At 46.5% G+C, this 17,776-nt stretch overlaps 2 protein-coding genes across 2 annotated transcripts; both read right to left on the bottom strand.

Annotated features, from left to right (window-relative positions):
- Nucleotides 1–13,968: 13,968 nt before the first annotated feature.
- Nucleotides 13,969–15,598, bottom strand: LOC129817699 (leucine-rich alpha-2-glycoprotein-like). Its single transcript, XM_055873191.1, has 2 exons — nt 15,511–15,598; nt 13,969–15,194 (listed from the first exon to the last, which is right to left on the bottom strand). The coding sequence occupies exon 2, from the start codon at nt 15,182–15,184 to the stop codon at nt 14,168–14,170; it is 1,017 nt and encodes a 338-aa protein (XP_055729166.1). The 5' UTR covers nt 15,185–15,194; nt 15,511–15,598; the 3' UTR covers nt 13,969–14,167.
- A 557-nt stretch (nt 15,599–16,155) lies between these two features.
- On the bottom strand, nt 16,156–17,726 carry LOC129817700 (leucine-rich alpha-2-glycoprotein-like). Its single transcript, XM_055873192.1, has 2 exons — nt 17,638–17,726; nt 16,156–17,351 (listed from the first exon to the last, which is right to left on the bottom strand). Exon 2 carries the CDS (start codon nt 17,339–17,341, stop codon nt 16,343–16,345), a length of 999 nt encoding a protein of 332 aa, XP_055729167.1. The 5' UTR covers nt 17,342–17,351; nt 17,638–17,726; the 3' UTR covers nt 16,156–16,342.
- Between the last annotated feature and the right edge of the window lie 50 nt (nt 17,727–17,776).

The raw sequence follows: 17,776 nt of genomic DNA on the forward strand, positions 1-17,776 counted from the left end.
CATCTTGACCCTGTTCTGTTGTCATCACCTTGACCCTGTTCTGTTGTTACCACCACCTTGACCCTGTTCTGTTGTTACCACCACCTTGACCCTGTTCTGATGTCATCACCTTGACCCTGTTCTGATGTCATCACCTTGACCCTGTTCTGATGTCCTCACCTTGACCCTGTTCTGATGTCATCATCTTGACCCTGTTCTGATGTCCTCACCTTGACCCTGTTCTGATGTCATCATCTTGACCCTGTTCTGATGTCCTCACCTTGACCCTGTTCTGATGTCATCATCTTGACCCTGTTCTGATGTCATCACCTTGACCCTGTTCTGTTGTCATCATCTTGACCCTGTTCTGTTGTCATCATCTTGACCCTGTTCTGTTGTCATCATCTTGACCCTGTTCTGATGTCATCATCTTGACCCTGTTCTGATGTCATCACCTTGACCCTGTTCTGTTGTTACCACCACCTTGACCCTGTTCTGATGTCATCATCTTGACCCTGTTCTGTTGTCATCACCTTGACCCTGTTCTGTTGTTACCACCACCTTGACCCTGTTCTGTTGTCATCACCTTGACCCTGTTCTGATGTCATCATCTTGACCCTGTTCTGATGTCATCACCTTGACCCTGTTCTGATGTCATCACCTTGACCCTGTTCTGTTGTCATCATCTTGACCCTGTTCTGATGTCATCATCTTGACCCTGTTCTGATGTCATCATCTTGACCCTGTTCTGTTGTCATCACCTTGACCCTGTTCTGTTGTCATCACCTTGACCCTGTTCTGTTGTCATCACCTTGACCCTGTTCTGATGTCATCATCTTGACCCTGTTCTGTTGTTACCACCACCTTGACCCTGTTCTGTTGTCATCACCTTGACCCTGTTCTGTTGTCATCACCTTGACCCTGTTCTGATGTCATCACCTTGACCCTGTTCTGTTGTCATCATCTTGACCCTGTTCTGATGTCATCATCTTGACCCTGTTCTGTTGTCACCACCACCTTGACCCTGTTCTGTTGTCATCACCTTGACCCTGTTCTGTTGTCATCATCTTGACCCTGTTCTGTTGTTACCACCACCTTGACCCTGTTCTGTTGTTACCACCACCTTGACCCTGTTCTGTTGTCATCACCTTGACCCTGTTCTGTTGTTACCACCACCTTGACCCTGTTCTGTTGTCATCATCTTGACCCTGTTCTGTTGTTACCACCACCTTGACCCTGTTCTGTTGTCATCACCTTGACCCTGTTCTGTTGTCGTCATCATCTTGACCCTGTTCTGTTGTCGTCATCATCTTGACCCTGTTCTGATGTCCTCACCTTGACCCTGTTCTGATGTCATCATCTTGACCCTGTTCTGTTGTCATCACCTTGACCCTGTTCTGATGTCATCACCTTGACCCTGTTCTGTTGTCATCACCTTGACCCTGTTCTGATGTCATCACCTTGACCCTGTTCTGTTGTCATCACCTTGACCCTGTTCTGTTGTCATCACCTTGACCCTGTTCTGTTGTCATCACCTTGACCCTGTTCTGTTGTCATCACCTTGACCCTGTTCTGATGTCATCACCTTGACCCTGTTCTGTTGTCATCACCTTGACCCTGTTCTGATGTCATCACCTTGACCCTGTTCTGTTGTCATCACCTTGACCCTGTTCTGTTGTCATCACCTTGACCCTGTTCTGTTGTCGTCATCATCTTGACCCTGTTCTGTTGTCATCACCTTGACCCTGTTCTGATGTCATCACCTTGACCCTGTTCTGTTGTCATCACCTTGACCCTGTTCTGTTGTCATCACCTTGACCCTGTTCTGATGTCATCACCTTGACCCTGTTCTGTTGTCATCACCTTGACCCTGTTCTGTTGTCGTCATCATCTTGACCCTGTTCTGATGTCATCACCTTGACCCTGTTCTGTTGTCATCACCTTGACCCTGTTCTGTTGTCGTCGTCATCTTGACCCTGTTCTGATGTCCTCACCTTGACCCTGTTCTGATGTCATCACCTTGACCCTGTTCTGTTGTCGTCATCATCTTGACCCTGTTCTGTTGTCATCACCTTGACCCTCTGTCTCCCGATTCTTTGAAGCTCATGCTTCAAAACAAACAGGGTTGACGAACAGTAGACGCGTTGGTCAGGGGCCCAGAACCGGACCCCACTAAACCTGTATCAACAACAGCTGAGCGCTCTGTAATAGACGAAAGGTTAAATCCCACCAGGATAGACGGAGCCAGAAAAATTCTTCCAATCACACACACAACGCCCCACCCCCCCCAATCATCTCTTTAGAAGAGATTATAAATGCACTTTATATGTCCCCTCACATCTTATCTATGAGAGCTAATGAAGTTGAAATGTTCTTTTTTTGGAACTTATAAGACTTAATTATAGTGTAAGAGGGCAGAGAAGGTGTTGCTGTGTAGTATATATTTAGATGGCAGCTTAGGTGAGAGGACAAAGATATCTTAACAAAAAGCCACAGCACGAAGGTGTGTGGTCTAATTGCATAGCACAGGATCAGGGAGGAGGAAAAGGTTAGCCAGTATTTCCGCCATTGCAGGCAGACTTCAGCCTGCCAAAGGGTGAGAGTGAGACCTGCCAGTCTATAACTATAGCCACTCTATAACTAGCTTCCACCTGTCCAAACCGCTCAGATCTACAGGAGGGACTAAAGAGGCTCGGGGCCAACAGAACTACTGTTAAGTCCTTCAACAGAAAGGTGAAACCTGCCAGTTTCCCTCACTACTACTCTCTCTCATTAGCCAAGGCACGTCACTGCCTGGTTGCGGCCGGTGTTAAATTCCTAGTCTGTCATCTCTTGTCTCGTCAGGTGATTGTTTTGGCTGCGTTTAGTTCTGCAAGGTCAATGAGATGGATGCCTGGGCTGTACTGCTCTCCATCATGTCTCTAAGAGAAATGTAAAACAACAGTGTGCTCAATTTAAGCTGTCCCAACATTCGCACTCAGACTTTCTTGTTTTGTGTGAGCAATAGAGTTGGATGATAGTCAAAGTTGGCTAGGGTCAATTCAAGTTTTCAATTGAGTCAATTCCAGGAAGTAAGTTGAAATAGCATTTAATGATCTGAAAATGCCAACAATCAATTAGGGGGGAATTCTGACCCGAGTTAAGCGTGTGTAAATGGAACGTAAAATCCCTTTTTTTGCACTTTTCTCTCTATGCTTATTTTGACCTTGAACTTAAGCAGGAGAATAGCATACTATTCACCCTCTATTCCTTTGGGGTGGAGCTCAAGTAAATGAAGGTGTTTTCTACAGATACACCGTATTCCGACATTGACTTTATTCCCTAATAATAACATCATGAATAAAGTCTAGCGAACCTACCGGTTCCAAGTGGAAAAAGCATCTACTTCATTTTTTAATAGCACCATTCTCCATGCACTTGTAATATACAACTTGATACGAGCTGGTGTTAACATCAAAAATGAGTAATCTGTTTGCAGAAGGGGATTGTAAATATAAATTACACTTGTTTTAGATCTAGTTTACCTTATAATCGCTGGAGACATGTGAAACCAGTCATATGGCAACAATCTGAAGCATATCAACTTACCCACAGGAATGTTTATTAAATGCTTTGCCATTGTGCTGAATTTTTAATGTACAGACTTTTAATTTTCAGGGATGGGCACTCTCGAATGTCTTTATTATAAGCTACCCCGACTTTCTCTGTTTCCCATTTCTATCATGTTAAAAATGAGTCACTATCACTATCGACCGTCAGTAGACCTAATAACCACACATATTACACTGTCAATTTACTGTTAGTTTCCTTCAGTTGGTATAGTCTGCATTATCATTCCATTTATTTACATTGTTTTTCGTTTACCTTCATCTACCGCTGGGCACTGACGTCAATTCAATATCTACTTGACGTTGGTTCAACGTAATGTCATTGAAATGAACGCTGATTCAACTAGTGTGTGCACAGTGGGTTGCTTCCTTTGTAAACGCTGTCACGGATGTGTGGTTTTTGCGGAGGATCATTAGTAACATTTGATTATTTATATATTTTTTAAAGACGTCGGCTCATTAAATCGTTATGGAGTGGAGCGCAGATCAAGCCATAACAGCTTGAACCCGACGCATGGTGCAATACTTGGCCGCTTCATCACACAGTTCCATGGTTGGTGCAGGCAAAAGACAAGGGTATAGCCTGCTATTATTATACACTATTCTGCCTATTATAATTATATGTAATTAACAGCTTCGCCCACCCCGCAGCTACTTGCCCAAGCCTCCCCAGCTTCTCCTTCACCCAAATCCAGACAGCAGATGTTCTGAAAGAGCTACAAAACCTGGACCCGTACAAATCAGCTGGGCTAGACAATCTGGACCCTCTCTTTCTAAAATTATCCGCCGCCATTGTTGCAATCCCTATTACCAGTCTGTTCAACCTCTCTGTAACGGCTGTCTTTCGGTGAGTTAGTAGACCAAGGCGCAGCGGGTGATGAATACATAATGCTTTAATGCAAGACGAAGACAGACACGAAATACACTTGACTAATTTACAAAATAACAAAACGAACTAGACAGACCTAAACTACGAACTTACATGAAACGAAGAACACATGAACAGGAACGACCGAGACGAGACGAGACAGTACCGTGTGGTGCAATAAACACAGACACAGCGACAATCACCCACAAACAAACAGTGAGAACAACCTACCTTAATATGACTCTCAATTAGAGGAAAACGCAAAACACCTGCCTCTAATTAAGAGCCATACCAGGCAACCCAAAACCAACATAGAAACAGAAAACATAGACTGCCCACCCAAAACTCACGCCCTGACCATCACACACATACAAAACAACAGAAAACAGGTCAGGAACGTGACACTCTCTTTCGTATCGTCCGAGATCTCTAAAGATTGGAAAGCTGCCGCGGTCATCCCCCTCTTCAAAGGGGGTGACACTCTAGACCCAAACTATTATAGACCTATATCCATCCTGCCCTGCCTTTCTAAAGTCTTCGAAGCCAAGTTAATAAACAGATCACTGACCATTTCGAATCCCACCGTACCTTATCCACTGTGTAATCCGGTTTCCGAGCTGGTCACGGGTGCACCTCAGCCACGCTCAAGGTATTAAACGATATCATAACAGCCATCAATAAAAGACAGTACTGTGCAGCCGTCTTCATCGACCCGGCCAAGGCTTTCGACTCTGTCAATCACTGTATTCTTATCGGCAGACTCAACAGCCTTGGTTTCTCAAATGATTGCCTTGCCTGGTTCACCAACTACTTCTCAGATAGAGTTCAGTGTGTCAAATCGGAGGGCCTGTTGTCCGGACCTCTGGCAGTCTATGGGGGTACCACAGGGTTCAATTCTCAGGCCGACTCTTTTCTCTGTATATATCAACGATGTCGCTCTTGCTGCGGGTGATTCCCTGATCCACCTCTACGTAGACGACATCATTCTGTATACATCTGGCCCTTCTTTGGACACAGTGTTAACAAACCTCCAAACGAGCTTCAATGCCATACAACACTCCTTCCGTGGCCTCCAACTGCTCTTAAACGCCAGTAAAACTAAATTCATGCTTTTCAACCGATCGCTGCCTGCACCTGCCCGCCCGACTAGTATCACTACTCTGTACGGTTCTGACTTAGAATATGTGGACAACTACAAATACCTAGGTGGTTGGCTAGACTGTAAACTCTCCTTCCAGACTCATATTAAACATCTCCAATCCAAAATGAAATATAGAATCGGCGTCCTATTTCGCAACAAAGCCTCCTTCACTCACACCACCAAACATACCCTCGTAAAACTGACTATCCTGCCGATCCTCGACTTCGGCGATGTAATTTACAAAATAGCCTCCAACACTCTACTTAGCAAACTGGATGCAGTCTGTCACAGTGCCATCCGTTTTGTCACCAAAGCCCCATATACCACCCACCACTGTGACCTCGTTACATTTCGTCGCCAGACCCACTGGCTCCAGGTCATCTATAAGTCTTTGCTAGGTCAAGCTCCGCCTTATCTCAGCTCACTGGTCACGATATCAACACCCACCCGTTAGCACGCGTTCCAGCAGGTATATCTCACTGGTCATCCTCAAAGCCAATACCTCCTTTGGCCGCCTTTCATTCCAGTTCTCTGCTGCCAATGACTGAAACGAATTGCAAGTTGGAGACTTATATCTCCCTCACTAACTTTAAACATCAGCTATCTGAGCAGCTAACCGATCACTGCAGCTGGACACAGCCCATCTGTAAATAGCCCATTCAATCTACCTACCTCATCCCCATATTGTTTATATTTACTTTTTTTCTCTTTTGCACACCAGTATGACTACTTGCACATAATCATCTGCTCATCTATCACTGCAGAGTTAATCTGCTAAATTGAAATTACTTTGCTACTATGGCCTATTTATTGCCTTACCTCTTCACGCCATTTGCACACACTGTGTATATATACTTTTTTTCTATTGTGTTATTGACTGTATGCTTGTTTATTCCATGTGTAACTATGTTGTTTGTGTCGCACTGCTTTGCTTTATCTTGACCAGGTCGCAGTTGTAAATGAGAACTTGTTCTCAACTGACCAACCTGGTTAAATAAAGTTGAAATAAAAAATGTATTACTTTTTTACATTTTTTATTTACATTCATCCTTTTCACCGTTTTCTTTCTGTCATGCATAAAGACGCTCCAAACCTGTTTTTTAAAAATTATTTATAAATACTTTCCTAAACCTATATAATCTAGAACTGGTGCTGAACTGGAGACAAATATGCATATATTTAGATGGCTCCCGACTGGTGCAGCGGTCTAAGGCACTACAGCTCAGTGCTCGAGGCGTCACTACAGACCCTGATTCAATTCCAGGCTCTATCACAACTGGCCGTGATTGGGTGGCGCACAATTGGCCCAGAGTCATCCGGGTTTGGCCGGGGTAGGCCGTCATTGTAAATACGAATTTGTTCTTAACTGACTTGCCTAGTTAAATAAAGGTTCAATTAAAGAAATACAATTAAAATATATCCCTAATATTCTGAACCAGTTCTCTCAATATGTTCTAGTGAGTCTGTCGATAAAATTCTAACTGAAAGGTACACCATTTTTAAGGGCTGGCTTAAGATACTGTACAGTACTGAAAACCCTATTGAATGAAAACTCAATGACAAAATCTGTTGAAAGGACAAGTGGGAGGGTTTCAACTGTTGAATGAAATGTATTCAGAGTGCGCAAAGTAGCCACACCTGCAGAGCTGGTGACTGAATAAATTAAATCTGAATAGAAAATACTGAGTACTGTGTAGGAAAGGTGTGTGTAGGAAATGTGTACATTTCCTAAGTATGAATCGGCCCCATTCACTGTCTGAATTGAAAACAGAATTGACCCCAACCCTGAGTCAGACAGCAATGTCCATTAATTATAATCCACATAGCCGATTGTTACAGGACTATTTTCATGCTTTAGCAAATTAAGATCCTACACCTGCATGCTATCATTGAGGTATGATGAGTAGGTTCACCCTTAAAGTAAATTTATGCTTGATCTGAAAATGTAGTCAGACGCTACATATTGAGGGTGTGACGCAATTGCGTAGCCTCCAGAGGCGCCCAGAGGCCACATCTTGTAACAGTGAGGAGGTATAGCTCTACATTGACATTATTTGTGGACGGTAGGTGGGGGTGGATGGTCCTGTATAAACACAAACTCACTTCCTTGACAACTTCCTTCACAACAACTCTGCTCTGTTCCGCGAAGCGCAAGAAGTATGAATTCCCTTGCTGCGCAGCCGTATCACCTTAAGTGCTGCACGGCCAATGCAGATGGCAGATTGACCATGTAGCGCCTTTAAACCTGCTCTCTCTATCTGTGTGTGTGGGTGTGTGTGTGTGTGTGTGGGGGGGGGGGGGGGGGGGGGGGGGCTGCAGGTAGGTATTTAATGAGCACGTCGCTACCTCCTCTCACTTTTGATAGAGCTTTGAACATCTACAACAAATAAAATGACCATGAACTGTGGGATTTCAAGGGCGCTGACATAAGAAATCCGACATGTGGGGTCTATTGAAAATAAACGTGTCAAAACTTTGAGTACAGAAAAATTAAGTCTACAGTACATTGATAGGCCATCATTGTATATAATAACTTGTTCTTACTAGTTCAATTTAAAAAAAAAATTATAGTGGGAAACAATACTGTTTTCCTTTCCCAAATTGCACCCTATTCCCTTTATAGTGCACTACTTTTTACTAGGGCCAATATGGCTCTGATCAAAAGTAGGGCACTATGTAGGGAATAGGATGCCATTTGGGAGGCTTCCTCCTGGGCTGTATGCAGAAAGAGTCTGAATGAATGCTGATCTACAGTAGGATCAGTTTGGCCCTTTAGATCAAACAATAGTATTTGTGTCTTACAGGATTGGGATAAATTCCATTTAAATTTAGTCAGTTCAGGAATTAAATTTAAATTCCAATTCCCAAATTTCTATGTAAAAAAAACCATCACATGTTTGGAGGGAATTTCAGTTTTTCTGAGTTTTTCTGAACTTTCTGAATTGGCTGAATTGAAATAGAATTGACCTTACACTGCTCTCGTAACAGCAGCGTTAAGGCCCGTAGTTGTGAGCCATGATCATTGCTTTACCACAATGGCACATGTATTCAAAAAGGTGCCAGGATTCAGACAAGACCTTAGTGGAGAGAGTATTTATATAAGGCACTGTAGTTCAGAGATGGAAGATGACAACCTCTTCAATCAGGTGCTGTGAATCATGATGGGGTGTATATCAATCAAACACTGTAAATCACAGCAATTCCATAAAGCATTTTTAGCCACAACTTGTTTTCAGTCAATTACTACAAAGCACTATAGCGTTCACAGCATTTTATTGAGATGCCATTCTCTATCCAAATGATTTTGACTGAAATATTTAGGTTGGCAATACGTTTCATAAAAAAAAATACATTTCAGTTTTTCAAATGTAGAATATGAAGTTATTATTTGTATTTATTTTATAAGGCAGAGTTATTGAGCACTTACTAGTCATACTCATATCACCCTCATTTGGAAAATGAATTACATTTTAACTCTTCATCTTGTAATGAACCATGTTTGTTTGGCGTAAAATCAAGATGGCCAAAACTATTTACAAGTGCATGAAAAGCCCTGCCAATAACATTTTAAAAGCCCCGCCAATAACATTTTAAAACCCTGCCAATAACCTTTCAAAAGCCCTGTTAATAACCTTTTAAAAGCCCTGCCAATAACCTTTTAAAGGCTCTGTTAATAACACTGTAAAAGCCCTGCCAATAACCTTTAAAAAGCCATGCCAATAATCTTTTAAAAGCCCCGCCAATAACATTTTAAAAGCCCCGCCAATAACATTTTAAAACCCTGCCAATAACCTTTCAAAAGCCCTGTTAATAACCTTTTAAAAGCCCTGCCAATAACCTTTTAAAGGCCCTGTTAATAACACTGTAAAAGCCCTGCCAATAACTTTTAAAAAGCCATGCCAATAATCTTTAAAAAGCCATGCCAATAATCTTTTAAAAGCCCTGTTAATAACCTTTTAAAGGCCCTGTTAATAACACTGTAAAAGCCCTGCCAATAACCTTTAAAAAGCCCTGCCAATAACCTTTTTTAAATCACTATCAGTCAGTCATTACAGTGCGGCGCGATGCCAGAGCAGACACTCTGTCTCGTCCATCCTGATCAGAGAGAAAGGTCACCTGTTCGCCGGGCAGGACGAGCGAGGATGAGTAGGACGCATAAAGATGCACTTGAGATCTCTTATCTTTGCAATCTTTGTCTTTGTCTGATGCCTCCAGCTATTGAGGGCTTTTTCTCTTTTAAAGTGGTCAATTTCTTCTCCTATGATTGTCTTGGCAGTACATAGGTGCGTACCACCACCTACTGTGCTGGAGTGTGTATAGTCGGAACAAGTCAAAGTTGGTGATTTAATTGTGGAATGTTTGCCCAGGAGTATAATTCATTGGCTGACACCTCCTGCTGACTTGGATGGAATTATTTAATCGTTCTTTAACCCATAGCAAGTCCCACCCTGTTGGCTACTTCAAAATGGTTAAAGCCCTCAATTGCGCTGTCCATGTTAAAACGGGCTTTGGCGCCCTCTATCCAACTCTATCGTACGATGCCGGGGGAAAACGCTCCGACGTCCGCTGCCGTTTCAGGAAGATATGTTTTCTTCCGCTCTTCAGCAAATATTTATGATCAGGGTTTAATTTTCATAAGTAACCACCTCTGGAGACGTGGGTGCTGCTTTACAAGAGTCATAAATGATTGTGTCTCTCACTTACTGTGATCAAGGCCTCCTGAGGACAGAGAGGCCTGTGCCACATCTGCAGAGGACAAACTCACAGATTTTTTTTCTCTCTCTCTCCCTCACACACACACACCAAATTGATTTCAATGCCATTAAAAAACAGGAGAAGAAGAATGAAGTGCATATCAAAGTGAGACACTGCAGAGAGGGGAAACCATGAAGTTCTGAACATAATGAGGCTGTAACGGTCCTGACCTGTTTTATGTTGTTTTTGTATGTGTTTATGGTCAGGGCGTGTGTTTTGGGTGGGCAGTCTATGTTTTGTATTTCTAGGTTGGTTTTTGTGTTCGGCCTGGTATGATTCTCAATTAGAGACAGGTGTGTATCGTTTGTCTCTAATTGAGAGTCATACTAAGGCAGCCAGGGTTTCACTGGGGTTTTGTGGGTATTTGTTCCTGTGTCCACACATGGACGGTTGAAGGTTAGTCACGTTTGTTGTTTTGTAGTGTCTTGTTTGCTGTTTTCATTAAAAGATGGCTTATTTCCCTCAATCCGCATCTTGGTCCTATCCATGCTCCTCCTCGTTTGAGGAGGAGAACAACATTGACTGCCTTTACAGAAACACCCACCACAACAGGACCAAGCGGATTGAGGAGAGAGAAAAGGAACTACAGCAATGGGGAAAAGAGGAATGGACTTGGGAGGAGATTCTGGACGGAGAAGGACCCTGGGCAGAGCCAGAGGAGTGTCGCCGCCCCAAGGCGGAGCTGGAGGCAGCAAAAGCGGAGAGGAGGTTTTATGAGGCAAAAGCAAGGCGGAGAGGCTGGAAGCCCGAGAGGCTCACCCAAAAATTTCTTGGGGGGGGGGGGGCTAAAGGGGAGTGTGGCGAAGCCGGGTTGGATACCTGAGCCAACTCCCCGGGCTTGCCGTGGAGTAAGAGGGCGTCGTACTGGTCAGACACCGTGTTATGCGGTAAAGCGCACGGTGTCCCCAGTACGCGTGCTTAGCCCAGTGCGGGCTATTCCACCTTGCCGCACTGGGAGGGCTAGGTTGGGCATCGAGCCGAGTGCCATGAAGCCGGCCCAACGTATCTGGTCTCCAGTACGTCTCCTCGGGCCGGCGTACATGGCACCAGCCTTACAGGTGGTGTCCCCGGTTCGCCTGCATAGCCCAGTGCGGGCTATTCCACCTCGCCGCACTGGCAGGGCTACGGGGACCATTCAACCTGGTAAGGTTGGGGAGGCTCGGTGCTCAAGAGCACGTGTCCTCCTTCACGGTCCGGTATATCCGGCGCCACCTTCCCACCCCAGCTCAGTACCACCAGTGCCTACACCACGCACCAGGCTTCCAGTGCATCTCCAGAGCCCTGTTCCTCTTCCACGCACTCTCCCTATGGTGCGTGTCTCCAGCCCGGTACCTCCAGTTCCGGTACCACGCACCAGGCCTAGAGTGCGCCACGAGAGTCCAGTGTGCCCAGTTCTTATTCCCCGCACTCGCCCTGAGGTGCGTGCCCTCAGCCCGGTACCTCCAGTTCCGGTACCACGCACCAGGCCTATAGTGCGTCTCAGCCGGCCAGAGTCTGCCGTCTGCCTAGCGCCAGAGCCGTCCTGCCATGACCAGCCAGAGCCGTCCTGCCATGACCAGCCAGAGCCGTCCTGCCATGACCAGCCAGAGCCGTCCTGCCATGACCTGCCAGAGCCGTCCTGCCATGACCTGCCAGAGCCGTCCTGCCATGACCTGCCAGAGCCGTCCAGCCAGGACCTGCCGGAGTCCCTCAGCCAGGACCTGCCGGAGTCCCTCAGCCAGGACCTGCCGGAGTCCCTCAGCCAGGACCTGCCGGAGTCCCTCAGCCAGGACCTGCCGGAGTCCCTCAGCCAGGACCTGCCGGAGTCCCTCAGCCAGGACCTGCCGGAGTCCCTCAGCCAGGACCTGCCGGAGTCCCTCAGCCAGGACCTGCCGGAGTCCCTCAGCCAGGACCTGCCGGAGTCCCTCAGCCAGGACCTGCCGGAGTCCCTCAGCCAGGACCTGCCGGAGTCCCTCAGCCAGGACCTGCCGGAGTCCCTCAGCCAGGACCTGCCGGAGTCCCTCAGCCAGGACCTGCCGGAGTCCCTCAGCCAGGACCTGCCGGAGTCCCTCAGCCAGGACCTGCCGGAGTCCCTCAGCCAGGACCTGCCGGAGTCCCTCAGCCAGGACCTGCCGGAGTCCCTCAGCCAGGACCTGCCGGAGTCCCTCAGCCAGGACCTGCCGGAGTCCCTCAGCCAGGACCTGCCGGAGTCCCTCAGCCAGGACCTGCCGGAGTCCCTCAGCCAGGACCTGCCGGAGTCCCTCAGCCAGGACCTGCCGGAGTCCCTCAGCCAGGACCTGCTGCCCCTTGTCCCGGTGCTGCCCCTTGTCCCGGTGCTGCCCCTTGTCCCGGTGCTGCCCCTTGTCCCGGTGCTGCCCCTTGTCCCGGTGCTGCCCCTTGTCCCGGTGCTGCCCCTTGTCCCGGTGCTGCCCCTTGTCCCGGTGCTGCCCCTTGTCCCGGTGCTGCCCCTTGTCCCGGTGCTGCCCCTTGTCCCGGTGCTGCCCCTTGTCCCGGTGCTGCCCCTTGTCCCGGTGCTGCCCCTTGTCCCGGTGCTGCCCCTTGTCCCGGTGCTGCCCCTTGTCCCGGTGCTGCCCCTTGTCCCGGTGCTGCCCCTTGTCCCGGTGCTGCCCCTTGTCCCGGTGCTGCCCCTTCTCCCGGTGCTGCCCCTTCTCCCGGTGCTGGCCGTTCATTTAGGGGATGTTAGTTTTAGGGTGGTCATTGGGAGGGGAAGACAGAAGCGGGGAGTGACTATGGTGGTGTGGGGACAGCGTCCAGAGCCTGAGCCACCACCGTGGTCAACTGCCCACCCAGACCCTCCCCTGGACTTTGTGCTGGTGCGCCCGGCGTTCGCACCTTGAGGGGGGGGTTCTGTAACGGTCCTGACCTGTTTTATGTTGTTTTTGTATGTGTTTATGGTCAGGGCGTGTGTTTTGGGTGGGCAGTCTATGTTTTGTATTTCTAGGTTGGTTTTTGTGTTCGGCCTGGTATGATTCTCAATTAGAGACAGGTGTGTATCGTTTGTCTCTAATTGAGAGTCATACTAAGGCAGCCAGGGTTTCACTGGGGTTTTGTGGGTATTTGTTCCTGTGTCCACACATGGACGGTTGAAGGTTAGTCACGTTTGTTGTTTTGTAGTGTCTTGTTTGCTGTTTTCATTAAAAGATGGCTTATTTCCCTCAATCCGCATCTTGGTCCTATCCATGCTCCTCCTCGTTTGAGGAGGAGAACAACATTGACTGCCTTTACAGAGGCTATATTAGTATTACCACCACCAGAGCCTAGATCCACCAGGCTGATTGACCTGTAGAAAAGTAGCTGTCACAAAGACATCCTGTCACAAAGGTGTCCATTTTCTATTCATGCATAGTTGTTGTCAACCATGTATTATACATTATAACAACTGTTCAGGACAGGTCACTCAATAGTCTACTGGGGAGTTTATCGTGCAAAAACATTGAATATGATGCCACCTAGTGCCAGTGGATCTTATAAGACCGTCCTAAGGGAATCCACAAATATACAGAAGCCTTAATTGAAATGCAAGAGGTGTTTGTCTCAAATGTGTGTGTGTGTATACATACATACATACATACATACATACAGAGAGAGACCTTTTAGCCAATCAAAACACAGAATAATTTGCAGTTGTTACCTGAAGAGTGGGCCTGTTTTATTTGTCAGTTTTGAGGCCTAGCTCTTTCTTTGTCAGAGACACAACCGCTTGTCCTTAACAACCAGAGCTGGCACATTTCACCTTCTCCAGAAAGAACACTCCCCTGGGTCATACTGAGACACCTCCCCACTGTCTTATTGTTTAAGTGAAAAATATCAAATAAATCAGAGTCCTAGCTCACTGTCAGTTAGTGACATAACTGATCGTTCCTTCAGAGACTCAGGGCTGGCACACCTGATGTCATCGGCCGGGAAAGCTTTCTTCTGATTCTTCTGCAGCCACCTCCACAGGTCCTCCACCTTCTTATCACACACCCAGGGGTTCTGGCTGAAGGCCACCCAAAGATGGTTGCTTGTCCGTGGGGAGGAGAGCTGCTCCAGCAGGGTGTTGGAGATGTGACCAAGCCGGTTGAAGTTGAGAAACAGGAAATCGAGGCGATGGAGCCCCTGGAGGAGAGTCGGGGGAAGCCTCTCCAGTTGGTTCTCCTGGAGGAAAAGGTGCGTCAGGTTTGGGGTGTTCCTAAAGGCGGATGGGTCCAGAGCGCTGAGTTGGTTCCCCTCCAGGTTGAGCCTCTCGAGGCTGCTCAGAGGATTCAGGGCCCCCGCCAGGAGCTTCTCCAGGTGGTTATGGGAGAGGTCAAGGTTCTTCAGGTGGCGTAGTTTCTGGAACAGGGCTGTGGGTACGGCCGTCAAACGGTTCCCTGACAGGTCCAGCCAGGTGAGGTTACTGTTGTCAGGGAGCCAATCAGCATCCACACCGCTGATCAGGTTGTTCTTCAGCACCAGGTTATGCAGCGGAGCGTGGCTGAAGACATATGGTGGCAGGAAGTGCAGGTGGTTCCCTGTGAGATCCAACGTGTGCAGGTGAGGAACAGCTCTGAGGAGATGTGAAGGAAGTGTGCTCAGGTTGTTGTAATATAGTTGGATCTCTTTCAGAAGGGGCGTGGCCTGTAAGTGGTTGGCAGTAATCGTGCTGAGGTTGGTGGATTGGATGGACAAGGAGGTGGTGTTGCCTGGGAGACCATCGGAGGGGAACTGGGAGAGGGAGGCTTCACTGCAGACCACCGTGGTGTCGCTGGAAGAGAAATGGCAGGTGCACGTGTCTGGGCAAGAGAGGGCGCCATTTCTGCGGCCGCAACAACAGGTTAGCGCACACAGAGAAAGGAGGAACCAGGTGCTCATCTTTTTAAAACTGTGAAACAAAGAGATAGTTGGGCCTCAAAACATACATGATTTAATATTTGCAGAAGTGTATGTTAACGCAAAAGACATAGGTGACTCGTAAATCATAAGGAATTCCTTAATGCTCTGTAACATCAAGTCCATTATACATGCAGTTTTTTTTAATGGATGATACTATTATGATCGGTATCTTTCAATGTTCGATATAAGTCATAAGCCATAAATAATACATAACAAATCATTTGAGTTGTAGTTTTTTCCCAATACAGATAAAAATATTGTTTGTCAAGAGGATTCAGACACAGTAATTAAATCAAAGTCCTTACCTGAAGTCTTGCTGTCATTCGTGTTTTGTTGCCTTCATTGGCTTGCTTGTTTCATCTGCTCTTACGACTATTTCAATGCTCCTTATATGAAATGTGTGTGTGTGTGTTTGTGTGGGTCAGGCTATGCACCAGACAGAGTAAATAATGAGTGTGTTTAGATAAAGTCCACAACCTGTTTTTGTGGATTTATTGCATAAGGTAAACAAAGAAATAGAAACCTGGGCAACTGGGGAATTTCCATTCTTAGTCATTCATCATACGCTTATTTCTTTTGCTGTAACTATTTTTGGGGTAGTTGAAAACATGACATGGGCACTCTACACAACAACGACAAAATACCATGTACATTAGCAGTTGAATTACAGCTATTTTTGTCATTTTTTACAGGTGAAATATAAATCTTTGATGTGTACAAAGAGACTGCGGTGGCCTGTTGTTTGCATTTCCTTCAGTTATGTTCAGAGATTAATATCAGCACGTGTTTAAGCCTTTAACATCTGACTACTTTTACCACAATTTTACTTAATACATAATTACTTAAAGGCATATTATTCAGTCAAGACGTGGGGCCAGTTGGCGGGGTATTTATACCCCTCTCTGACAGACTGTAAGGTGCTAGAAAGCAAGGATAGGACATCAAGATAATTCATTTAAAATTCCAATTCAGGTCACTTTTTTATTTACGTGGATGTGTGTATAATTATGATGAAAATACACAACATGCAATAGACCAACATTACCTTAGATTCATTTGAGATAGGAGTTCAATAGACCACAGTTTGAGATAGATTATGAATTATCACAGTAACCTGAGTGAAAAAGGTTTGATGGATCAGAGTCCTAGCTCACTGTCAGTTAGCGACATCACTGACCGTTGCTTCAGAGACTCAGGGCTGGCACACCTGATGTCATCGGCCAGGAATACTTTTTTCTGGTTCTTCTGCAGCCACCTCCACAGGTACTCCACCTTGCCATCGCATACCCAGGGGTTCACCGTGAGGTCCAACCCCTGCTCATCAATGGAGTGAAGCTGGTCCAGCAGACCAGGAGGGATGTGGCTCAGCAGGTTATCATTCAGACTCAGGTGCGCCAGGTTCGGGAGGCCATGGAACAGGGTTGGGGGCAGTTGTCCAAGCCGGTTCTCCAGAAGAAACAGGTGTGTCAGGTTGAGGTTGTTACTGAAGGTAGACACGTCCAGGGTGCTGAGTTTATTCCCCTCCAGCGTCAGCCTCTCCAGTTTGGTCAGAGGGTGTAACGAATTTGGCGGGAGCTTCTCCAGGCGGTTATGGGAGAGGTCAAGGTTCTTCAGGTGGCGTAGTTTCTGGAACAGGGCTGTGGGTACGGCCGTCAAGTGGTTCCCTGACAGGTCCAGCCAGGTGAGGTTACTGTTGTCAGGGAGCCAATCAGCATCCACACCGCTGATCAGGTTGTTCTTCAGCACCAAGTCACGCAGCGGAGCGTGGCTGAAGACATTGGCGGGAAGCTGATCCAATGTGTTATCCGAGAGAGCCACCGAGAACAGTTGAGGGACACCCCTGAAGAGGTCTGAGGGAAGGGTGCTCAGGTTGTTGTTGTACAGGTAGAGCTCCTGTAGAAGGGGTGTAGCTCTCAGGTGCTGTTCTGAGATGGAGCTGATGTTGGTGAACTGGATGGTGAGGGAGGTGGTGTTGCTAGGAAGACCGTAGGAGGGGAACTGGGTGAGGGGGACTTCATTACAGACCACCTCTGTTTTTCTTGGGGATATGTAGCATTTGCAAAGGGCTGGGCAAGAGAAGGTGCCATGGCAACAACATGCCAGAAACAGGAGAGGAAGGAGAAACCAGCTCTTCATCACTAAGGCACTGAGCAGGGGAAAAGAGAGAGAAATGCTCATAAATGTTATTTATTCTCCTTTCTGAAATAAAAATTGCTTTGCAATTCAAATGCAGTTACTAAAGTGCTGTGCCTATAATGTTATTACCAGGCAAATAATTGATTTGATTACATTACATGTGGATATTTTCAACTACAGTAGGTTACATTTCTCAGTGCTTAGATCACTAGTATAGGCTAAAGACATGTCCTTAGGCTTCTGTCCAAAACTATGAGCATATTGATCAATAAAAAGATCTTTGAAATTTCACTTACCCTGGTTTTATAATACGTCTAAAATGATGCTGTAAATTATACCAGCTCCTGTTTTATATCATCCAGTCAGAATGGTTGCAACATTGTAGACGGGAATTAGGAAGTGTGGATAGCCCGCCCTACAATCATTAATCATTGA

The sequence above is a fragment of the Salvelinus fontinalis genome, chromosome 20 (assembly GCF_029448725.1).
Source record: "Salvelinus fontinalis isolate EN_2023a chromosome 20, ASM2944872v1, whole genome shotgun sequence".
Taxonomy (NCBI): domain Eukaryota; kingdom Metazoa; phylum Chordata; class Actinopteri; order Salmoniformes; family Salmonidae; genus Salvelinus; species Salvelinus fontinalis.